This window comes from Diachasma alloeum, unplaced genomic scaffold (genome assembly GCF_001412515.2).
Source record: "Diachasma alloeum isolate Michigan unplaced genomic scaffold, Dall2.0 Dall_scaffold_00386, whole genome shotgun sequence".
In the NCBI taxonomy this organism is placed as follows: Eukaryota; Metazoa; Arthropoda; class Insecta; order Hymenoptera; family Braconidae; genus Diachasma; species Diachasma alloeum.
In genome coordinates this window covers 178,079-204,596 of record NW_021680525.1, presented here as the reverse complement: position 1 = coordinate 204,596, position 26,518 = coordinate 178,079, and the positions used below count along the sequence as shown (strand labels likewise).

The 26,518-nt window shown below is 38.9% G+C and overlaps 1 protein-coding gene across 1 annotated transcript in view; it reads right to left on the bottom strand.

Moving 5' to 3' along the window:
* LOC107041877 (39S ribosomal protein S30, mitochondrial) overlaps positions 1-26,518 on the bottom strand; it is a 78,858-nt gene that overhangs the window by 22,502 nt on the left and 29,838 nt on the right. Inside the window, exon 3 of the mRNA XM_015262682.1 lies at positions 8,984-9,377. Coding sequence (XP_015118168.1) covers positions 8,984-9,377 — 394 coding nt within the window. The remainder of the gene's footprint in view (positions 1-8,983; positions 9,378-26,518) is intronic.

The window sequence follows — 26,518 nt, the reverse complement described above, 5'->3', positions numbered from 1 at the left end:
GGGGGGGGGGGGGGGGGGGGGGTAGAAAAAAGGATTTTCAGTAAACGAACGGGGGTAAGAAAATAGTCGGAACTAAGGGTCATGAGAGTTATATGGAAGTCATATGAAGGTCAGTATGAGGGTCATATGGGGGTCGTAGGGAGGTCAGTTTGAGGGTCCGTATGAGGGTCATATGAGGGCAGTATGACGACCATATGAGAGGCAGTATGAAGGTCATATGGGGGTCATAGGAAGGTCAGTTTGAGGGTCATATGAGGGTCTTATGAAGATCATATGGGGCTCTTATGGGGTCATACAGAGCAAGGATATCATAACTTGGTTGCTCTGGTTATATAATAAACTATTCAGCTTCACTGAACTCTGCTTCAGTACCGTCAGTCTCAGTCTTTTCGTCTCAGTTTCAGTCTTATACTCCAGTGAATGAAGTCTGGAAATGCATGGTTTTGAAAGCCAGCTTGCGTTTTTGTATATAAATCTTTTTTTTTATTGTAATCAACAGGTGAAACCAATCAGGGTGCTCACCCTCTAAGAAGGGGTGGAAAACATTGAAAATTACCCCCAAAAACGTGTTTTTCTAAAATAACTCGAGAAATACTCGAGTTACGATGTAAAAGGTGAAGAACAAAGTTGTAGAGCGCGAAATTCTCTACAAAAAAGGTCTGGACGACTTCACCCCTATTCTTCATCGTTGATCCCCCAGAGACGTTGGAAAATTTAAAAAAAAAACATCGAAAAAAAAACTTTTTTCAATTTTTTCATCTTGCTGAACATTCAAAAAGGTTCCAGGTTCAAGTCCAATTTTTTTCACCCCATTGGGAAGCAATTTTCATTTAATTACAACTTAAAATTGAGTATAACTTTTTTGTTAATTGATGAATTTTTTTTTCTTTTTATAATTTTTATTATAATTTTTCCGACAGTTTTTGTAGGAAATATTTTCCTCTATCCCCGACAGGTATTAAGTTGAACGCGATTTTCTATTTCTACCCCTCCAGATAGGTTCTGACTGAGAACCCCTGGTGCACACAATGAGTGCACAATGAGTGCTTGGAAACACAATAAGTATATGTCGGCGCCGCTCGCACGCACACCAGCCTCTCTCCGACTCAACGCGCTTGGGCGTGACGTCACCGTATAGTCAGAGCAGAGGGGTGAAACATGCGCTCAGCGTGACTACGTAGCTGTCGCCAGTGCGCCCGGTGGCGCGTCGATCGTCTGTCCGGTTTGGAGGTGGAGCTAAGGTTAACTTCATATGGAGCCGCTTTGCAATATATTTATTTTATATTGCTTTTATTTTTTTCGACATAATTAATGAATCAAGCAGATGGGAGAAAATAACAAGAGTTCTTTAATAGTATCAACAATGATGTATGATGTCGAAACATAGGGAACAAAATGTACAAAATAATGTTGAAATATATAAATACCCACGAAATATTTTTTTGGAATTATCAAATTGGTAAGGATGGTAAGGATTAAGTCTTGCACCATTTAGTGGCTTTCTTTTTCGCTTGATTAGATTTTTCTAGTTTGTAATTCATGCAATTAGCATATTGTTGCATTCTCTTCATTGAAAAATATTGGATAATATGCATTAATTTTTCTGAACCATGCTCTTCACAGGGAAACGATAAATAATTTGAATTAAGAAGATCATTTGAAATTGATTCAAAGGGATTGATTGAATCGCGATTTTTTTGAAAAAGACTTTCCAGATATGAAATTAGTCGAAGGAGATGCGAGTTTGGATCATAAGGCACAGACTCAGGAGTGAATTGCATTAGAGTAGCTTCTGAAAGAGTGGGAAGATCGGAAGAATTGAGCAAAGCATTCTTGCAAATGAGACATTTCCCCGTATCCATGATGCTATCAACTAATTCAGAGTTTTTCGTTGCAAGGTCTTTCAGACCAATCCCTCCAAACTGATTTGATGTCCTTGGTGATTCGTCCTCTTCAGTTCCTCTCTTTTCCAGATTTTCAGCTGGCTTAGATGGTTTAGAGATGATCGGATTTATCGGTGCCTCTTGGATTGTGTCGTTGTCACCGTTAAAACTACCACTAAAATTTGGAGCACTGAAATTTGGGCATTCAACATCCGAATTGGAATCACTGCGTGGGGGAGTATTTGGATTTAGGTAGGAATGAGTGTTCACAAATGGATCCTGTGGATTATCAATTTCCGACAAGTTGCTGGTGGCAACTGTTGTCCACTGAAATTGTGAGGGCACCGTGCCTTCTTCGAGTCGAGAGCATTTATAGGGGATTCTCATCAAAATAGTACCATCTAATTGGACTATTTCTTTGTGGATCAATATTTCATTTGGACGGAAATGACTATAACAAATTGGATCGCCACTCTTCAGTTGCAGTAATTTAGTCGCTCTTCTCCATGCGTTCAAAGCTTCCAAGTTTTTTGGAGTCGAGAAACAGGGCCCTTTGTCATGATTGGAATCGTATCCAACCGTACAGCCCAATATTTTACACCTCGGCATTTCACAAATTTACAATTTTAATTAATGTTTGTTACGTATTGTCAATAATGTCACTTTTATTATTTTTATTACACTTGTTCATTAAGAAAGCCGAAGAGCACAACTAGCATAACCCTTTTTTTGTGAGGTTAAAGCGGACTTTCAAAACAGGACGGACGACACGGGCGACGCACTGCGGGTTAGTAAGTCCCGTCCGACAGAAGTGTGGCTCGGATTTTCTATAAGAGATTTGGTAGAGCCCCCTGAGTCAGAGTGTCAGAAATGAGCGTGCGACAAATTTTTGTATTTTCCCGAAAATTTGTGCCAAAAGATCGTATAATGACCTCGCCAAGGGCGAGTGAATCTCCACGTTTCAGATGATTCTGAATCATCTGAGCATAACTTTTGAGGACATTTTTTTTTTTCATTTCTTTAAGGGGAATTTTTAAATTTTTTACAAATTTAGGCTAAAAGGTCTGATAATGACCTCTCCAGGGGAGAGTGAATCTCCACGTTTCAGATGATTCTGAATCATCTGAGCATAACTTTTGAGGACATTTTTTTTTTTCATTTCTTTAAGGGGAATTTTTAAATTTTTTACAAATTTAGGCTAAAAGGTCTGATAATGACCTCTCCAGGGGAGAGTGAATCTCCACGTTTCAGATGATTCTGAATCATCTGAGAATAAGTTTTGGTGACATTTTTTGTCATTTTTTCAAGGGGGATTTTCAAATTTTTTCCAAATTTGAGCCAAAAGATCGCATAATGACTGCTTCAGGGGAGAGTGAATCTCCACGTTTCAGATGATTTTGAACCATCTGAGCATAACTTTTGGGGACCTTTTTTTAAAAAATTTTCAAGGGAGGTTGTAAAATTTTTTCCGAATTTGAACCAAAAGGTCGCATAATGACCTCTCCAGGGGAGAGTGAATCTCCACGTTTCAGATGATTTTGAACCATCTGAGCATAACTTTTGGGGACCTTTTTTTAAAAAATTTTCAAGGGAGGTTGTAAAATTTTTTCCGAATTTGAACCAAAAGGTCGCATAATGACCTCTCCAGGGGAGAGTGAATCTCCACGTTTCAGATGATTTTGAACCATCTGAGCATAACTTTTGGGGACCTTTTTTTAAAAAATTTTCAAGGGAGGTTGTAAAATTTTTTCCGAATTTGAACCAAAAGGTCGCATAATGACCTCTCCAGGGGAGAGTGAATCTCCACGTTTCAGGTGATTCTGAATCATCTAAGTATAATTTTTGGGGACCATTTTTTTCTTTTTCAATGGGGATTTTCTAATTTTTTTCAAATTTCCGAATTTCCACTATACAAAATATAAGAGACAAACTGCTGTTAATCTCATACAAAATATCCATTTTGAGATCACTGAAGGAGTACAAGAGAAGGGCGGCGTGAGTGCGTGAATGCGAAGAGAGAATTTACTAATTCGATTTTTCATTCTAGGTATCAATAATAATCAAAATCGACCAGTTCGAACTCATCATCATCGTCACTTTCGCCTCTTCCTTCTTCGTTTTCTTCTTCCTCTTCATCATCTGAATCATCTGTATATATTTTTCCTCTGAACAGGCCGAATTTCTTGATCTGCGTCACGTTCAACATCGGCCTCCTCCTTTGCCGGTTCATCTGAGTTTGTGACAGGTTGATTCAGACAATTACAGGGGACTCCCGTTAACTACCCGCGCTCGGGGATGTAAACACATCGAATTCGCACTAAACGGGTACTTAAATGAAGCCCCCACTCCGCGCCACAGTTCCGAGAACTTTAAAGGGAAAAATAATATTTTCACAATTTCGATTTTAATTCATTTATTCATATTTCGACACGAAAACTTTATGTCTAATATTTAATAAGAGACTACTTTCTTCCGGTGTCAATGTACCCTTCATCTCAAAGTAGTCAATAACATAATCGATCGAATCCACGGCACGTTCGAAAGATTTTGCAATCTCCACATGAGATCCACCTGAACCGGCCGCCTGGGACTTATCATTCGAAAATGAGCTGGAAGTGTTTTCCAAATTTTTCCCCTCAGGCATGTTAGCAGGATCAATTAAAGCTTCCTCAAAACTCGGTATCAAAGAGCCGATACTTGCAGCATTCTCGTCTCTCTCTCCCGTGAATCCCCGTTCTGCGTAACCGTCAACCGTTGCACCGCCGTCAACCTCAGGAGGCTGGACTATTGCGACAAGTTCTTTGTCAGAAAGTACTTGCTCATCACTCTCATCTGCTCTATGTAGCCAATCATTGACTCCGTCAATAGTGACATTTTTATAATTGTGAATACGAGACAGGAATTGGAAAAATTTGGATAGCTGTGAAAGTTGCTCCTCTTTACGTCTTTCAAGCTCATCACAAATATCCCTTGAAATCAAAAGCTTCCAGCATTTATTTATTGTTGTGGGAGACACATCGTTCCACCCTTTTGCCAGCCAATCAATTACGTGTTTCACATTGATGGTCTAGAGGTGCGCCTCTAATGTTCCCCCTAGTTCTTGGGCAGCCAGGATAGAAGATAAAAAAGCATGGCGATAATTTTTTTTTAAATTTTCAATTATTCCTTGGTCTAGGAGTTGGATCAGGGATGTTGTGTTCGGAGGAAGAAACTTGACCACGATGTCTCCCACAGCGAGATCTTTTGGATGACATGCTGCATTGTCAACTAATAGTAATGCTTGTGGTGGCAGGTTTTTTGCTAGTAAAAACGTTGTGACACGGGGAACAAATTCGGATTTAAACCAATCCTCGAAAATGAACGAATTCATCCACACACTTTTTTGATGAGTGTACATGACGGGAAGCGATTTCTTGGATTGATTTTTTAGTGCCCGAGGTTGTGCTGATTTCGCAATTATCACGAGCGGAAGTTTGCATGAACCATCGGCATTGGTGCAAGCCATTATTGTCAGACGTTCTCGATTTTTTTTCAAACCTGGAGCTCCATGTTCACTTCGTGCAGCCAACGTTTTTGTTGGTAACATTTTGAATTTAGGCCCGTCTCGTCTGCATTGAATATCTGGCAAGGTAGCACATTTGCGGTTTGTAAAAATGCTGCAAATTCATTTTTGAAATTCTCTGCCCCTGCATTGCCTGCCGACAATTTTTCACCCAAAATGCTATAGCACTTTATCCCGTTTCTGTTCTTTCATCGATTCAACCAACCTTCACTTGCCACAAATCCTTCCAGTCCTCCCATTTTTTTATTCAATGCCATCGCCTTTTGTCTAATGAACGGGCCTGACATAGGTGTCCCTTGCCTTCTGCTCTCATTAAACCATAGTTTCACAGCTTCATCGAGCTGAGGATTTGCAGTACGTCGATCTCTGTTTCGTTTATGCTGAGGAGTTTGTTTTTTCTCCAAAATCTCCAGCTTACTTTCGGCGCTTTTCCATCGTCGTACAGTCGACGAATCTACCCCGATTTCATTGGCAATTAAACTGGAATTCTCAACACTTTTCAACCTCTTAACGCACTGTAATTTTTCAACAGAAAACGCGGCACATTTTCTTTTCTGATGTTGACTCATTATGTAGGATGTTACAAACAGCAAAATGCGTGCATCAAAAAATAAACGAGCATGCAAAAACGATGGGAGCCCGTGCGACTACCGACTTTCTGATGTTTAGGGGCGGAGTGTCGCTAAAATTTCGGGGAAGTCAGCGCGAGAGTGGGGGACGGAGCGCTTCCAGGAAAAATGCCGAAACGCGAGAAAATCCACGAAAGCGGGTAGTAAACGGGCAGGTACTTAACGGGAGTCCACTGTATCATCATCAATGCAGTATTTGCAGTTTACTGCAATTTAGCCCAGCTTTTTTGCAGACACATACAGCCGTGTTGCATTTACTCCTAGCACATTTACAACATACCTGAAAATCATTTTCACATGTGTTAAACAGAGAATGTATACATTCAGCTCCAAAATGTTTTCACTGTTCACTCTTCTTTTCCACGTGTTGACGTTTTATCCGATTACAACGTGACGTCATGCGCAAGCGCATTGAGTCGGAGCGAGGCTGGCCATTCATTTTTCAAGAAATTTTATGGAATTTAGTCGTTATATCGATTTGGTATATAATTACGAAAATTTATACCCCATAAATTTATCAATCCACCTCAATTTTCTTATTAATTTTATATGAAAACATTAGAATTGATTAATTTCATTGAATTTTTTTGTATTTGTTTGCTTTCATAAAAGAAAATGCCCCCAAAAGTTATGTTCAGATGATTCAGAATCATCTGCAACGTGGAGATTCGCTCGCCCTTGGAGAGGTCATTATACATTTTGGGACAAATTTTCGGGAAAATACAAAAAATTGTCGCACGCTCATTTTTGACACTCTGAGTATACGGTGACGTCACGCGCAAGCGCATTGAGTCGGAGAGAGGCTGGCAACCATGCAATAACATGGCTCCTCCGCGGCACCTCAATCGCCAGGGCTCTCGTGAAATTTGACCATCCCTTTTGACCCTCGTGATGGTTGACTATCGTGAAATTTGACTATCCCCGTGTGACTTTTTTGTTGTTTGACTCTCATGAAATTTAACCGTTCCCTTCTGACCCTCGTGAACTACAATTCCGAGTGGAACTCTTTCTTCACTCCTGCAGTATATTATATTTTTTAAAAAAACATGCCGCCAGCATTTAGCCTACTTGGCGGGTTATAGCCCAGATCAAAAATTTGCCCGCCAAAATGCATCGCAAATAGCCCATTTGGCTATAAATAGCCCCATCTGGTAACCCTATCGGAGATGCGTTGTTGGGGATTAATCGCAAAAAAACCATCAGTGATAGTGGCAACTGAGGAATGAGAAAGGCAGCGGCATTCGGCACCAAAAATAACCGCGTCCCTTTTGGCGTGTTTATGGACACGTATTGTGCCATTGAAAGGAATACACCTGAAGGTCAGAAGCGAATTATGCCCTTTCAATACTGTCAATTCTATGCTGCGCCACACATCACCGTCTATCAATTACCTTACCAGAAAGTGTCTCGGAATGAGCTTGTTCCCTCGCGGCCTCGCAGGTGTATGTATTTAATTTATTTAATTGAAAAATAGCTACAAGAAGGGTAGCGGCGGGTCATATCTGGGTAGTCCGGGGGAGGGGGTTGCTTATTCCGAACCATGTATCATTCATCTCTGTGTGGTCCGATTATCTTTATATATATATATATCAAAAATGTGCTGTTTCGGGACCAGAGCACCGCCGACTCCACGTTGGTTGGTCCCGGGTAACGCAGAGAGCGGCGAGGTAAGTTATTCGCGATTTCTTCCCACACGTAGAGAAATTTTCTATAAAAATTCTAGTACGAGTACTAGAAAAAATTACAATCCACCGGCTGTGAAAAATTCTAGTGTTGTTAAGGTAAAATTTCTTGGTATTTCTGTTAAAATTTCTGGGGATTTCTGTGAAGATTTCACAGAAATCCCCAGAAAATATGGGGAAAAATTCACGTTTTCCCCAAAAAAATTTCTAGTGCCGGCACTGGAATTTTTTCCTGGCCGTTACTTTGCGCCTCTTTTCCCGTGCTAGAACTAACATTTTTCTAAAAAATTTCTCTCCGTGCACTGAGACTTTTCCGACAAATTTAAGAGCTACTAAGTGGCTAATAACACCATCCTGAACACATGGTAAAGTTTTCAGACAGATCGGAGGTGGGGGCCTTTTTAACATTACCCAAACCTATGAAAATCTTCCATGACGACCCTATAGGCAACCCTATTACAATCCCTCATAAAAACCCCATGGCCAACCCACATGGCACCCTTATAGGCAACGCTATGGCAATCCTCCATGGCAAACCTATGGCAATCCTCAATGACAACCCTATGGCAATCCCCCATGACAACGCTCTGGCGATCCTCCAAGACAACAGGCAATGACAATCTCCCAGAGCACCGGCCATGGCAATACTCCGGAGCATCGGCCGTGGCAACAATCAATGGCACTGGCCATAGCCAATACTCCGTGGCAATGCCATGGCGACGGCCATGGACTATTTTGTACGTGAAAGGGCATATAGGGACTACCCCCAACATCGGAGCTCATAGCCCTGAAGATGAAGACTCCAATATTTGCGAAACGTGGGCAGAAGACCATATAGTAGCCAATGATATCAACAATCATGGCCTTGACTTCCTGGGAGATATATTGATCCTGAGAAAGCACTATTTCGTGTAAATGATCCACCTTTTGCCTCAAATCTTTCGTTGTTGAAAGTAGGGAAGATTATTCATGTTTGAAACTTTGGCATGTTCAAATTCAGCAATTTCTATCTTGAAAGTTATCAACTCGCGATTTTTTTTTGTTATAACAACACTCATTTGAAAGCATCTTTTCTTTCTTTCTTATTGTACGGACATTTTTAGTCTACAGCTAAAAATGTCAGTAGAATCGTCTTGGACTGGAATCAAATAAAAATTATTTAAATAAATCCAAACTTCAAATTTTCGTTGTCTAAATAAATTCTATCGAATAGAATAATGAACTTACTTGTGACGAGGTCGGTTTGACATGAGCATCTTGTAACAGTTCTCAACAAAATTCCTCCTATCGTTGTGTTCAATATCCGCAATCAATTTCTCATCCTCCCCCAAATATGGCTGCATGGCAACTCCTTTCCTCTCTTCTGGTGCATTGGCGTAAAATTTGATCAACGTTTTGAGTACATCATCATTCACACCGACGAGTTTCCCATTCTCTATTGTTTCATAAAGCTTCATGGGTTCTGTCATCCATAGAATATTCCGTTTTGGATTTGAATCATTGTACCAGTTATTCAGTAGAGTTGTATTTAATTGGTACACGCTGAATGACCACCATTGGCCATTTGTGATCACAGATTGATTTACTAGGGGATAAGTAACGTCATTATACGTTGAAAAACCTGAGGATACAAGAATAAATTCAATTAAAATTTCGGTGAAAAGATGAAGTCATAAATAGCCATAAATAAGCAGTGTATAACAATGCAGTAGGGCAATTGTAAACAAGTGGGAAAATGTCGATGTATAGCATATAATATAAATGACTAATCAACGAAAGTGTATTTTCCACAATCATGGAAAGGCAACAAACTTCCGAATACCATAAGCGATTCCTGAAATTCTTGTATAAATGAAATGAAAGAATGATACTATTTATATCATAACAAAATTTCAACGGAATATCGTTGAAAAAAATGTATTTATCCATAATTGATTGAGTTTGAAACATCACATTTGAGGAAGCCATGAAAAAGCGAATTTTCGGGGAAACTGATGAAAAATTTGTAATGTCTGAAAATTATCATTAAAAAATTAAATCCACGGAGGCAGTTATCGTAACCATCGTTCAACTTCCACTTAAAGACATCAATACAAACATTTCAATTCAATTCTTTATTGTATCTCATTGCGTTACGCTTTGATACAAGGGGAGTACAGAGTATAATTAAGATATAAATATATTGCATTTAAAAAGTATTAAAATTTCTTGAGTAGGTCATGGTGGTCAAAAAGACCTAGATCGCGATGACAAAGAAGATTGCGTTTATACATAAAAATCAAATAAACTATACGGGAAACGACAAACATTTCAAGCCATGATACAATTCATTCGAAGCCAGAATTCTGATTTAAAAAAAAAAATTGGCAAATTTTCACAAAAATCACAGTAACGATTACTGCCATCATCTTCATCTTCGAACTGGGTCGAAAGGGCATCTCGACAAATTTTTTAAGCCGTTATTTAATGAATTTGAAACATTTTTTTTAATTATCGTAAAAAAACCGATTTTTGAAAAAATTCGAAAATTTTTAAAATGCGTTAATGAATTGAATTTCAATGAATGGCAGTAGATGGGGCTCAGTAAGACCTACATTTGAGAGAAAAAAAAGATTGAATTCCATTGTTGAACTGGCAAATAATTGAAGAAAAAGTTTGTTACATACGTACACACGTACGGACGCGGTCTAAAAATTGCATTTTCGGACTTTTTGGATCATAATGGGTTGATATAACACACAAAATCAAAAACTTAAATTTGGTCGATTACAATGCTTCCATTCGGAAGCAAAAAGAACAAATAGATTAAATTCCAATATCACTTTTTGAAGAATATCTTGAAATATAAAAGAGGCGAAAAGATTTTGTAGCTCTTGTTTCCTTCTACACAAAGGCCTTCATGAAATATTTCCAATCTCCTTCAGATGCACAGATATTTATCAAAAACTTGTTCCCAAGTTGAGTGTACTTATACCAAAGTGCTCTAAATTTCTATGTGAATTCTCCAGTAAGAGATCCTTCAAATTTAGATGAAATATTGGAATCAAATCCTCAAATTTCAGATTTTCCCTTAAAATTGTCAGCAAATATATCACAATTTTCCATGGCTGTGCATGCGATTAAAAAATGATAGCCTCAACAAATGAAATTTCTCATTTTAATTTGAAAAAAACTGGATATTCTTGATAGGGTATTCAGAACCAATTCCTATCTTATGGCCCGGCTCCATTATCTGACAATGTTGTCTAGTTTGCTTTTTTGTTCGATTTTTATCTCGAAATTTCAACTCGATGCCCCGTCACTCAGAGATCTCCGAAAGTTATGAATTTGGACTGAAAAAAGTGAAAAAAATTGGAACATTTTTGAAAGACCGTTTTTATTTAATATTGAGGAATGAGTTTAATGAGTTTAATGAATGAATGTATAACGACCGTGACAAATGGCGGCCTGTCAGTTACCACCCTGGGGAGAGGAAAGACGAAATATAAATACTTGAATGGATTTGAAACACCGCATTTGAAGAAACCATTAGCAAGCTTACTTTCAAGGAAATTCATGAAAAATTCAAAATTTTCAACAATCATAAAAATCAAATCAACCAATATAGCTATCGTAATCATCTTTTAACTTCGACTTAAGGCCCGGGTGGATTATCTGGAGTCTGGTGAATAACCCTGGAGTCTTTTTATGATTGTATAATCAAAAAAACAATGAAAAAAACCTGAACATTTTCAAAGAGCGTTTTTGAATAATATTGGGAAGTAAACTCAATAGGGAGGAAATTACAAATTAATAATTTGATGTATCTAATGGCTGTTAGGTCGTCATTTGTCACAGTAGTTAATGGCTGTCAGATCGTTAGTTATCATTATAAATTATCCTTTCACTATTTCCTGTCCATCGGACTTATTTCTTAATTTTTATTAAAAATGTTCTTTGAAAATGTTCAGTGTTTTTTTCTATTTTTTTGGATTGTACAATCATAATTTTTAGGGACTCCTGCGTGATGTAAAATCCAATGAAAATTGTCATATATTTTGCATTATGAGAATGGAAAAACAATCGAGATAACATTCGAAAGATATGTAATATCCAAAAATATTCATAAAATGAGTATTAATTGTGATTTGGTTTTTATTCTCAACACTCCAAGCCATCGTCAATGCGGAATGTTAAATTCGCAAAATTATAAAAAAAAAAGTGCACTCTCTATTTCAACAGAGCGACACTTTCCGGGCAATGAACTCCACTCGCGAAACCCAGCGCTGCCAAAATTACTGACTCGACAGGTGAATTCCCTCAAGGCATAAAAAGTGGGAAAATCACGGCATTATTTCCACCAATCAAAAACCGAATCGTGTATCCACCAAAAACCGACTCACTCCCCAAAATCAGAATTACAAGGCAGTCTAGAAGCAATCGTCGGAGCGTTAATTTGACTTGGTGGAAATTACTGACGAAATCGATCTGTCTCTTTCGATCCCCGCTACCCATAACTCGCATGAAAAATGGTTATCGGGAGTGGTAGTTATAGAATATAGTTCATAGCTGAGCGAAAGGAAGTTGCACAGGGATACTGCATCCTTAAGTCGAAAATAGTAGTGTTTCTTGCATTGTAAGAGGACTAATTAACCAGTTTTCAGTGATTGTGGACATTCTCACCCTTAACTTTCCCGAACTTTAAAATAAACGAGTGGGTGAAAGTGATTCGATAGTAAGGATCCATAATAGAACTAGAGAAGACTTTAATTCTGGTGGAGAAAAATCTGTGTCTCACTGAAGGATCCGCGCTTACAACTTTAAAGATTAATCTCACCAAAAAATAGCATCAACTGTAAGTCCAGAAATAATTATTTTCAACTTATTCAAAATCCAAATTAAGAAACTATCGGAATCTACAAAGAACCTTCCAGGGATAATACAATTCGTTAACTATTACTTTAAAGAAATCAATCTTTATTTATAGATTTGTCCCAATATTGTAAAAGAATATAAAATTCATTTCTTGTAAATTTCAACAAGATAAAAGAAAATTAAAGAAGCTTACTTTTAAACCAAGAATTTGTTTTGTCTCGGAATCATTTGACTATTCCTCATCTCCGAATTATCCCTTTTCGATCTTTTACGTTAATAGCTCCAATCAAGGTGAGAGTGATAAACTTCACCTAGCGTCGTCTAAATTAAAATTCAAATATTAACACTAATTATAAAGTTAGCTGTTCTGTATTTTAACATAAAAAAATTCTAGACTATTATTTTCCGAAATCAACTTTTTCCTCCAAAAGGTGTCCTTCGATGCTGACACGTCTCCGGACATAACAGATAATCCACCCAAGCCTTAATGGCATCAAAACAAACATTTTACACTATGATTGAATTCATTTGAAGCATTATATGGATTCGGCCATTAGCCTCCGCTGTGTACAGACGTCTCAAGTAGTGCGCGCTTTATAACCACGCTTCCTGCAATGTAGAATTACTCTCAAAATAATAAAGTAGTTCCAAATTAGGCGAAACGTAGTCTGGCTGTTCCTCTAGTCGTCGAATCTAAGCCCCGATAAGTATAATTCCAACTTTCTCAATCGAATTGTGGTCTGGCCACGCGACCACGTGGCCTTAATCGGCATCCCTGCCAGGCCGCTTCATCGATCTCAAAATGGGTGATCATCAGAACAACAATACAAATCAAAAACAACAACAACGTCATCAACAACTCAACAAACGACTTTGGCAATAATGTTAATGAATTTATGTACAGTGATTCATTCCTCTCCGTAGTTCCTTCCTCTCTCCCCCTCCAAACTAACCCTTGATGTCTCCCCACGCGATCCACACGACTCTACACTTATTGAAGCAGCGCAACGTACAGAATTCTTAGAATACACACTCCAAAATAAAGTTTCTTCACACATTTACCCCTCTGTCTCACAAAACACTCTCAATAACTTTGCCACTCTGCCCCCTCAAAACTCGATCTCTTCCCCCCTTACATGCCCCACACCTCCCCAAACAAATGATGTCGAAATGGATGTCCCTAACAAGAATACTCTGGGAAAACGCTTTGCAAAATCTGTCGATGAGGAATCTGACTCCGACCTCCCCAATTCTACCAAAAAGAAACCACACAGATCCTCCTCAAGCCCCCACCACCAAACCTTACCTCCTCCAATCTTCAATCTCAAGATAGTTCCAATCCCTCACATCGCGCCACTGCTAACAACACACCCCGTCGCCGATTCATCTCCCAAGAATTACGCAACAATCATTTCCCCCTCGATGCCGTAAATCAATCTTATGAAGTTTTTTTCCAGGCTGATTACTCAATCCCAAACACTCCTGACATCCATGGAGTCAATCTAGCCAAAATTCTCATCAATATCCTAAAAGACCTAGGCTAAGGTCATTCCTTCTCCAACACAAGAAAAATCGAATACTCTATCCTGGTTTCCTTCCAATCTGCAAAGTTTGCCTATGATGTTATGGACCATCCCTTTCTTAAAATCATCTCTTACATTCCAGAAATCAACCTTTCTCGTTTCGGAATAATCAAAGATGTACTCCACAACATAAATATGTCTGATCTCGAAACGGATCTGCTCAGTGGAGTCCCAATCAATAACATCTCTCGCTGCAATCGCTTCATATTACTACCCAATGGCACAAGACAAATGTCTCTATCTACCAGTATCCTCATAAAGTTCGAAGACCAAATCCTCCCAACCTTCGTAACTCTCTACATTAGATTTCACATCATACCCTATTCATCCCAAGTCAAAAGATGCTCCAACTGCCTCCGATTTGGTCATTCCAAAACTCACTGTAGAAGTCAAAAAACCTGCAAACACTGTGGTAAAAGTGACCACAACAACCTCCCCTGAGAATCTCCCTGCCCAAGATGCAATGAACTCCCAACTTGCATTAACTGCAGAGGAAAACACCCATCAACAGAGGATAACTGCCCGGAACTGACGAAACTACGACTTACGCACAAATTTGCCGCTCCACAAGGCATATCATACCTGGAGACCAGACAGATTCTCTCTTCCAGGAGTATGCCTCCTCAAGCTCCAGCCTCCCCACTAACTCCCCCTCATAACCGCCAACACTTTCCTCCCATTATACCACATACTCCACACCTACAACCATCAAGCCCCCCCTTTTCCTACCCACCCTCACCACCACACCTCAATTAAGAGGCATTCCACACTATTTCAATAGGTCAAAAATTACTTTTGATCGATTTTCGGATATGTTATAGAAGAGGTTCCGAAATGGTTGTAAACGCGAGGAAAAAAAAATTTTTTTCAGAAAGTTATACAACATATAAAATTGAAGGTGTCTCTGGGTAAGTAATTGTTTATAACATTAAAACTCGATAAATATTGGTTGTATCGGAAAAATTATAGTCTTTTTTTATTGCTAAAGGATGATAGATTCATATAAAAATTTCATTTTTGCAAAAAAGTGCAATTTGCAACACGTTTGTTAATAAACAATATAAAAAGTTTATAAAAAAACATGTTTGCGCGTTTTAAAAAATCCGAAAAAAATATATGTGATAGAGTGTCTATCAGAGAACTCATAGTCAAATTTTTAAAGGGTGTATTGATATAGGGCCTGAGATATTAATTATTTAGTGAAGTCGCGTCGAGCTGAGTTAGCCGACTGAAACATACTCAGTGGTTTCTCAGTAAATTATTATCTTTAGTTTCATGATTTGTAGGATAAAAAAGTTTGTGGAAGTATTATCCCATAATGTATTTGAAATTTCTAGAAAAATGTTTATAACTCATAACTGGCAAATAAAAACGAAAGAAGAATAGTGCAAGAGAGAAATATACACTGATAGAATGGATTAGTTATTGTTAACGAATGGATTTTGGTTGGAGGTTAGGGTCTATTCGGTCCCACCAAATGTTCATTCGTTAATAGTTAACGAATGTATATTTGAGGAGCCTTGTTTGACTTGACTTTCGCCATTCAAGTGAACCATTCGTTAACTATTAACGAATATTCATTTGGTCATATTCAACTCTACCATTCGTTAATAGTTAACGAATCTCGTTTGGAATAAATGAATCATTCTATCAGTGTACATTTGGTGGTACTATTGTCATGGGATCCTAAATTGGCGGGTTTCTTATTGTTATATCATTTATGACCTTCTTACTGACTCATTCATAACTGGAATTGACGGATTTGGGTGCAATTAATACTTTAAATCTGAAAGGAGGGGTAGTACTTGGAGCACTCCCGCTGAGGTGGCGACGCGACCTTTGGGGGAGGACCACGGCTGGATCCCTAGGATATGTGGTCAACATGGGAAAATTGTCTATGAATACAATTATGGCTGACTCAGGTGAAAGATGACTGAGAAATTACTCAGCCAATGAAAGCACACCGACCCTCTCAATAAGCGAATAAATACAAATGATTCCAATTTTCAATCGCATTTGTCAACGTGACACGGAGACAGGTACTTCGAACAGATTCTTGTGCGAAAAAGTTAGTGAGAATATTCTCTTAAGCATTGCTGTAACTCACTCGAGAAAAAAGGTCATACTCGTATAACTAAGCCCATCGTTAAAATCAGTAAGAAGTTTCGTGAGTTATTCGTCGAAGAAATTAGAAATGGCGAGTACATTTGCAAGTCTTGTCACACCGGTTTAAAGTACAAAAAAACGCGCAATATTTCCTCAACAAGTGAAGTGAATAATAGTTGTGTAGTGTGCGTGAGTGAGGAAGTGTCGAACCACCTCGAGACTTTGTCTAGATCTAGCGATTCTGACAATTCAGATGGAAAGTTTAAGCTGGATAACGGAGAACAACAAGAAGTCGTTATAGCGGCGTTAAATAAAGCTCTACCATCATTGGGGCAGGAAATCATCCCGGGTGACTGGAGGAAACGAAGTGTTTCTGAAAAGAGGAAAACGATCGAGGATATCAAGGAAGCAATTGAAAAGAGTTTAAGTANGTGATCCTGATGACCACTCCGATATCAATTGCATTATTGAGGAAATCAAAGAAAAGCTGAAAAATGCTCACAAACCATCGGATAAAATCCAATTGCTCACAATGATTCCCAAGTCCTGGTCAATTTCCAAAATTCAGAAAACTTTCAATGTTCCGTACTACACTGCACGTCGAGCTTTTTGGATCCATCAGGAGAAAGGGATAGGAGCTTCTACTCCAAAAAGAACACACACATCAACAGTAAGTATGACTCCGCAAGAATTAGTTAGAGATTTTTCTTTTCAATAAATTATTATTGTTTTTCTGTCCTCATAATTTCAGAGAGAAAGAAAAAGAAAGGAATCAAGTGTAAATAATCACGAATTCACTTTATAGATACTCGGAACATCCGCTCAATACCGCAACTTGCCAGCACGACTCGCTCAGCGCAGCGAGCTCACCACTCCACTTAATCTGCCGCGGCTTCACGAAATAATGAATATCTTAGGCCCTATGTCGATACACCCTTTAAAAATTTGACCATGAATTCTCTGATAGACACTCTATCACATATTTTCGGATTTTTTAAAACGCGCAAACATGTTTTTTTTATCAACTTTTTCTATTGTTTATTAACAAACGTATTGTAAATTGGACTTTTTTGCATAAATAAATTTTTTATCTGAATCTATCACCCATCAGCAATAAAAAAGGACTATATAATTTTTTCGACATAACCAATATTTTTCGAGTTATGATGTTATAGACAATTAGTCGCCCAGTGACACCTTCAATTTTGCATTTTGAATAACTTTTGAAAAAAAAAATTTTTTTGTTTCCTCGCATTTTGGAATATCTTAGGGGCTTTTCTACAACATACTCAATTTATATCAAAATCAAAAAAAAAAATTTTTTTTATTGAAATAGCGTGGAATGCCTCTTAACCTTTGCCCAAGCTTGCCAATCATTCAAGGCCCCCCCCCCGCTAATCGAACCGCACCCACGTCTTCAAAATTCACAAAGGTTCCACAACCATCAACACCACCATCATCCTCGCCCTACAAACACCCACAAACCTCCCCCTCACTCAGTAAACACAAAACAATCATCAACAAACCCTCTCTTACTCCAACACAAACATCTATTAACCCTCTGAACGGAAAATGCCCCGAAACGCTATCGGTGTGACTGGAGAGAGGGAACGGCCAATACCGCGCGTGCGTCTTATGGGTTAGCGCGTGACGTCACGGAAAGGCTCCCCCACTCCCGCTAATCCAGGGCTGTAGCTAACTCACGCAGCGAGTACAGTGAATGCCTTACGTTGCTGCTCCGATTTTTTTTTCATTAATTTTCTTCCAACAAATAAATCTCACCGTCGACATTAATAAAAATATCGAATGAGTCATAGATCCGTGGGTGATTATAAATATCATTTATAAGATTGGTCTTCGATAGAAAACTGAGAGAAAAAACAGGTTTGTCCCGTTGAATATTTTTTCGTGCAAATGTTATTTTCATTCATTTTTTGAATCGGGATAACCGCACCGTCGATGTGGGATAAATAAAATAAGGATATTAGATCAATTCAGAGTGTTTTTCAGGATATAGATGGTGTAAATCGTGTGAGAAGAGTGAACATAAAGAGAGGACAGTATGAAAAAAACAACGAGACGTGGTCGTCCGCCAGCGGTAAAGGATACCGCGAAGGCATTAGTAGACAAAACCGTGAGGCATAGCACTCGGAAGAAAACAAATCGCGATGACAATGTACCCTCGACGTTGAGTGTTTCCCCAGTCAGTGATAAAGCATCGACCAAGGATTGTGATGGTACTGATGATGAGAAGGGATTGAGGAAAAATCGATCGACTAAAAAAGAAATCAAGACTAATTCACTGCCTTCGAATGAGAAAGAACTTGAGGATAACGAGAATTTGATCTGTGACAACGAGAGTGTATTATCACATTCTTCTGGAGTATCTCAGTTTGCATTATCAGACGATGAGGAACGACCAAGTGACAGTAACGATGATAGTGAACTGGAATGGTCTGATAACATTCAGGCCATAGAAATACATGAATGTACTGGAGAACCAGGAATCATTCACGAGTTAGAAATGGGTAGCTCTCAACAAGCTTTCTTTCAATTATTCTTCGATGCAGATGTCATGGTTCATATAGCACAACAGACGAACTTGTATGCAGAGTATTGTCAACTGAAAGCTGAAAAGGTTGATAAAAAATGGTATCCTGTGAAACCCAGGGAAATTGAGGCCTATCTGGCGATATTAATTTATATGGGAGTGGTGAAATTGCCAGAGGAATCAATGTACTTCTCTGATGAGATTGCTATTGTGCCATTGATTCAGCAATCAGCCCCTTTATCGTTATGAGAAAATCACTCAATATTTTCACATGAACGATAGCAGTGCAGTCCCCCCTCCAAATACTCTAGACCACGATCCTCTGTACAAAGTTCGACCTGCTCTAAAAATAATTAAAAAATTCAAGGATCATAATAGTCCAGGTTGTGAGCTATCAATTGATGAGGCCATAATAAAATTTAAAGGACGTGTAGGCTCAAACAGTATATGCCTCAAAAACCTGACAAGTGGGGAATCAAGATGTGGGTCAATGCTGATCCCAGAACAGGATATGTTCACGTGGCGAGAACTTATCTAGGTGCTAAGGAATCGGTAAACAAAGATCTTTTGTTGGGTGAGCAGGTGGTGTTACGTCTGTCTGAGAGTTTTGAGGGAAAATACTATCACATTTATTTCGATAATTTTTTTACATCAGTAAAACTGATGAAAATGCTGATGAAGAAGAAGATTTACAGCTGTGGAACTGTCAGATCCAACCGAAAAAAATGGCCCACACCATTCAAAAAGCCCAAGAATTTAAAACTGAAGAAAGGAGACAGTAAACAGATGCAAAGTGGCCGGCTCACTGCGACTGTATGACATGACAGTAAAGACGTATGTTTACTCTCCAATAATTGTGATCCAACTATTTTCGAAACAGTGAAAAGGCGAAATCCAAAGAAAAAGAAAGAAACTGTTGAAGGTCCATGTCCGCTCTCAGTCACAAAATATACATCGCACATGGGAGGAGTTGATCGTTGATCGAAAACGAGAAGAAAACTCCTGCAGGCAAACCAGTGAGAACCACATACAGGTGCAAACATTGCGATTTGCCCCTGTACAGAATCAAGTGTTTGTCTGAATACCATAACGCAACAACAATTGAGAACAGTGAAGAATAAAATCAGAGATGTAACTACTCTATTCATATTATTTAATAATTCGACAGAATTTGACACAATATGTTATTCAAAATTTTGTTTTTCTATCAAAAATTTATTGTGCATGTGGTGAGAAAAATAATTTTTTTAATGTTATTGAAAATATCAATAAAAAAATTTGTTATGGAAAAAACCATTTGTTGATAACATTTTTGAATATTTCTCGGGTTCCAGACTTCGCGCGTATAGCGCCGGTACTGGGCTCTCTCCTCACCCCAGCACAATATCGCGTTAGGCTCCGCAAGCCGCCGTGGTGGGGAGCGGTGATTTCTGTTCAGAGGGTTAATCTCCCCAAACGGTTACAACTACTCTAATCTCACCTTTTCCCTTAAAAAACCTGAACAATCCCCCCCCCCCCCAATTTAGCACATATCATGGACCAAATAAAGAGCTTCCTAGACCTCTTTCTCTCCAAACTAACTCCTTTAGTTGAAAGGTTTTTGCCTAACTAGTCATATCCAACTAATCTCCAACCTCCTAAATACCCTTCAACCCCCATTTCCATCCTCACTCTCCGGCTCAGCCTAAGCAACATATCCTCCCTCCTCCTCTCAAATAACCAATGAATACTCTCTCACCTCCCCCTCCTTAGCTGGGACACCATAATGAATACCGCATCGCAAACCAATACTGTATACCCTTCGCTTCGCATTCTTCAATGGAACGCTTGTAGCCTCCGACTCTAAAAAGGAGACCTTCAAAATATAACCCATAATTATGATACCATCCTTCTTTCAGAAACATGGCTCAAACCTTCCCAACCACACTTTTTCCTCTCAGGATTCTCTTTACAGAGATGATCTTCTCGAGCAGCAAGGCGGTGGGGTAACCAGCGCAATTGAAGAATCCATCTCATTCACTCGAATTAAAGATTTAAACCATTTTTTACCCAACCCCCACGTTATTGGCATCACCATACTTACAAAAAATGGTCCCATTGCCATATTCTCCCTTTACAAAAATCCACACTCAGTAGCTCGCTCTTTTGAATGGTCCCAACTCTTCTCTAAATCTAACAACCCCTATGCAACGATTGTGGAACGAGATTTCAACTCCCATTCAGAAGTCTGGGATAATACCCACTCCTACCCCTCTGGCTCAGAATTCCTAGACACCCTAGCAAATTTGAACCTTTTGCCCTTAAATGACGGTTCCCCCACACGAACTACACCCCCTGGTTCTTCCCCCTCATAAATCGATCTGACATTAGCATCCTCCAACATACCCCTTCAATCCACCTGGAAAGTCCTGAATGGCCACATGGGTAGTGATCATTTTCCCATAGCCATATCAATCAACGTCCCTCCAGAAAAATACATATGTTTTACTTACAAAATCAACCATTCCAAAATAGATTGGGACCACTTCCAAGAATATTTAGAAACAAATGAAGACCTAAACGATGTACCAAACTCTATCTCTTCTCAACAAAAATACGAATCCCTAATTGATTTAATTATGAAAGCAATCAACTCATCCTTACTAAGCCCAAACACCTCCACCAACTCTCCCTCAGCCTCAATAAAATCAAAGAAAACCAACCGCAGATCCTCTCCCCCAGCCCCCTGGTGAAATGAAAATTGTTTCCGAGCAGTAGCCCTCAGAAGGAAAGCCACCACCATCTTTAGGAAGTCGAAAAACCTCGATAACTACATTGCTATGCAAAAACAAGCCGCCCTCACAAAACTCCCACTCAGACAAGAAAAAATAAAAGGATCGGCTAGATTTTGTGAAACCCTAAGTAGAGACATCCCTATCAATCTTGTTTGGCAGAAAATAAAATGGTTTAAAAACCGTAACTCATACAACCGTTCAAGGATCCCCAAACAAGACAATGAATCCGCAGAGAAAATGCAACAATTCATATCAGAATTCTGTCCCAGTCTTCCCCAAGATTACTCTCCTCCCTTACCTCCGACCATCCCCTTCCAAGCTATCCCCTTTCTATAAAAAGACTTTAGTCCCCAAGAGTTAAATCAGGCCCTATTATCAACTAAAAACAATCCATCCCCCGGCCTAGACAAAATTGACTATTTTATACTAAAAAAATTTCCCGATAATTACAAACACACTCTAGTAGATAGATAATCAAACACTACTCGACATACTCGACTACTAGACATTTTTAACTCTCTCTTAAACTCAGGTCAATTTCCAGACGCCTGGAGACAATTCTTAGTTTTTCTTCTTCCCAAAAACCCCCCAAACAGATTCCGTCCCATAGCTCTTGCCTCATGTTCCCTCAAACTTTGCGAAAAATTAGTCGCGAACCGTCTTGTCTGGTGGCTGGAATCCCAATAAATCCTACTAAATAACCAATTTGGTTTCAGGAAAATGCGCTCCTGCGCTGACAATCTCTCGATCCTATCCACAGAAATTCTCACAGGCTTTACCTCCAACCAATACACAACCTGTGTCTTCGTTGACATTTAAGGGGCATTTGATAACGTAGACCCCGCCACATTATATAACGATCTAGCCCGTATAGGAATCCCCCAAAAAATGGCTGACTTTATCTATTTTCTCCTAGCATATCATCAACTGTTCTTTGTAGTCCAAGACGAGCTCAAGGGCCCCTACCCCATGGACAAAGGTACAGGACAAGGTTCTGTACTCAGTCCTATTTTATTTAACATTTACATCTCCTTCCTCCCCCAACTAGACCAGCTACATGGCGAATACATTTCTTTCGCGGACGACCTTGCCATCTTCTCCCCCAGGTCCAATCTCTTTTCCTGCCTAGAAACCGTCGAACAAGCAGTCAACATAGTAGCCAATCACCTATCCCATAGAAAACTCGCCATCTCCACAGAAAAATCCTATCTAATTATCTTCTCACAGAAACATTTTAATCCCTCTGATTACTATATAAGCATCGTTAACATACTAGTACAAGCAGAAGAATCCACCAACCTCTTAGGAGTCACCCTAGATTACGGTTTCTCCCTCTCTCCTCACATTTCATCCATCTCTAACAAATGCTCTAGAATAATCTCTCTCATAAAATCTCTTAGAAAAACTTGGTATGGGGTGGACCCCAGGAACCCCATCCCCTTTTATAGAGGACTTATGCGCAACTCTATAGAATATGGCAGTCAAATGCTCCGATACTCTAACTACTCCGACTTCGAAAAACTAACTAAATTCCAATACAAAGCCCTTAGATTAGTTGTTGGCCTAAGAAACTCCACCCCGACCAACGTCACCCTAGCTGAAGCAACTGAACCCCTCCTTAATTTACGCATTTCCCCGCTCTCTGACAGACATGATCAAGAGTTTTCCTTTGTCTGACCATCCTCTCCTGGAAAAATTATCACCCTTGCATACAATCCTATCCGAAAAAAATCTAACATTCATAACATCAAAACAGACTTCCCCATTTACCGCTCTTATACCAAACTAATCCAGCACAAACCCAAGATTCATTCCTATCCTCTCACCACCCCCTACCAATTCCTATTTTCCATAGTTAACTTCCCTCCTCCTATTAGCACATCCCTAGGACTTGTGCTAAAAAATGCACAAAATAAAAATACCTCTTTAGATGAAGAACTGATTAAGGAAGATCTCAATCTCCACACCCAAATTTACACTGATGACTTTAAAACACAAGATGGATCGTATGTAGGCTACGCAGCTGTTATCCCCTCGAAAAATACAGTTATCAAACACAAAATATCATCCTGCTTCTCCATTTTCACGGCAGAAGCGCTAGCAATACTCTCCTCTCTCCAAGCGATTCAATCTCTGGACATAGAAAAATCTATCATTCTTACGGACTCAGTCAATGTCCTTACGACCCTAACACACTTTACTCTTCAAAAATCCACCTCACATGCCATCTACCAAATCCTCGAATTATACTCATCTCTCTCCATCGATGGCAAACAAATCACATTTATCTGGGTTCCTTCCCGCGTGGGAATACCTGGCAACGAACTAGCAGACTTTCACGCCAAAGATGCCATAAACAATGGTGTCCTTCAAAACACTCCCGTCCCTCACACTAACTTTAAAGAGTTTGTTACGAGACACATGAAGGCCAATAGCTCCAAAATTCTCAAAACTCAAAGTCAACAGAAAGGCGCCCACTACCTTAAACACTTTTATAATGGTTTTCACCCACCCATGAGGTCGAACCACTTCAACTTCAACGTTAGTCTTTTGGGCAAAAATCTAGTCAACTCCGTTCTCTGTGAATGCAGTCAACCTGAAACTCTCTCCCACATCTTTTGGTTCTGCCCAAAATACATAAACGAGTACACCGTTCTCGTCAGAGCTCTCAAAAAACTAAGAATATCCTCCTTCAACATCAACAAATTAATCGCATCCCCAGACTCCAAAACTGTCTACATCATACACAACTTTCTAAAATCTATCAAAAAACCAATCTAATCCTAAATGCAAATATTTCCCTCCACATGCCTTATCAAGTTTAATCCTGTAATGTCCGGAGACGGTGTCCAGCGTCGGAGGACAACGTTAGAATTTATTACTCTCCATATCCGTCATTTCGATTAAAAATTATCTACAGAGAAATTCTTTTCTCTGGTTTTCCTTTAAAGTTTGATAATTTCTTATTTGCACGACGCTTGCTTTCCTGTTCTTACCTTTTTATTGATCTTTCTCCCCTTTACGTTTTTTTCTTTGACCACATGAGTTTTCCCAGAGATTATTCTAAATCAATTTGGTAGGTTAGGTTTAAGAAATAATCTAGTGAAGCCGAGAAATATTTTTACTTGTATAAAATTTTGATGCCTGATTACAACAGCGCTTCCAGCGATTTAATAAAACCAAAACTAAATAATAACAACAACAAAAATTATTATTAAAAATTGTCTCTAGAGTTTTCTTGGATAATCTCTTGAAGGAATTCGAAGTGGTTCGTTTATTGGGAATTATGGTACTTACAAATTATTCGTTTTCTAGAGTTTCGAAGGTTATTCCGTGAGTTTCAGATTATAGGCCAAAAACAATGACCGTTTCACACTCCTTCAAGTTATACTTGTCCACTTAATGTTATTCTCACTTAACGTAAATTGACAATTATTTTATCCGAGTTCCTACGGTGACCCCGAGAGAGAACTGGAGGGTATTCACAATTTTCCCCGAGAATTGATTTGCGTTTCTAATTTAAAACACTTTAGAGCTGAATTTTTCTTCACTGTCCTGAGACTTGGTCGAAGGTTCGATTTTTAGAGTTCGTCAAATTTGGGGGTGGGATTTTTAAATTAATCCTTGATACCTCAACCACAATATTAGAAGGAAATTGTTCTCCCGGAAACAATCACCCGTGTCAATGCCAAATTTTGGTTCACTGATGGACAAGTCCGCAGGAGAATTAGGATTTTCTTATCCGCGGGAAGAATTCTGCCCTTTCCGATGGTTGCGAGACGACTAACTGTCGTTGGAAATTTTCAATGGTTAAACGAAAATTTCTTCCACGAGTTTGGCTCCTACGTGGAAGAGTTGGGCAACGAGGTGTTTGACTTTTGCGCGGGTCATTGACATGGTTGATCGTTGCACGGGATTTCTTGATTTGTAAGCGTATTTTGCGTGAATTTTTGGTCCTATGTGGAAATCGAATTTGCTGCAATATCAAGAGAATTTACTGGGTGGACAATTTCCTTCGGTATTGCAGTATTGAAGTCTTGTTTTTCTTTCCTTTTTTCTTTTACATTTAATTTCTACAGAAATTAAATTTTTTAAAAATAGATTCGGATATTACAATCCCTACCCTACCATCTCCCTCCTACGCACATGTGACGTTCCTTCAATGGAATAACGGTGGCAAGACTTATAGTCAGTGCCAAAAAAAAAAAAAAAAAGAAGAAGAAGACATCCCCGGGATTCTAGATTTCAATAAATACAAAATTTTTGAAAATTTTCGAATACATCAAAATAACGATTATTATTGCTATCGCCTTCATCTTTGAACTCGGTCAAACGGACACCCAAACAAATTTTTTAAGCCATCATTCAATGAATTCAGAATATTTTTTTTAGTTATCGTGGGACAACCGATTGTCGAAAAAATGCAAAAATTAAAAAAAAATTATCGATGAATTAAATTTTATGTGGGAATTCAGTAAAGGATAGATGGGTTTTGTTACGTATAACGCTCGGAATTAATGTATATCGAATTAGATTTATTCATAGCAAATGTAACTTTGGTTTACACCACCAGAGCTGGAACGAGAGTGTTCTCTCGCGACAACGGTATTAATCATCCGATCAAGGGTGTCCGAATTATTACGAATCGTCGCGAGGTGTTCTGGTAAGGTATTCGGTTGCTCAGCCGAGCCCGAACACAATACATTGAAAGAATCTGAAATAAATATATAAGTAGCTTCGCTACATTTTACACACACATTTCGAACTTTTTGGATCATAATGGATCGATATCTCTTTATATAATAAAAAAATAAGCCCAAAAATTCAGGCGACGCTCAAAATTCAGGCGACGCTTGATCCAGCCCATATATGGGAGGTGCCCATATATGGGGGG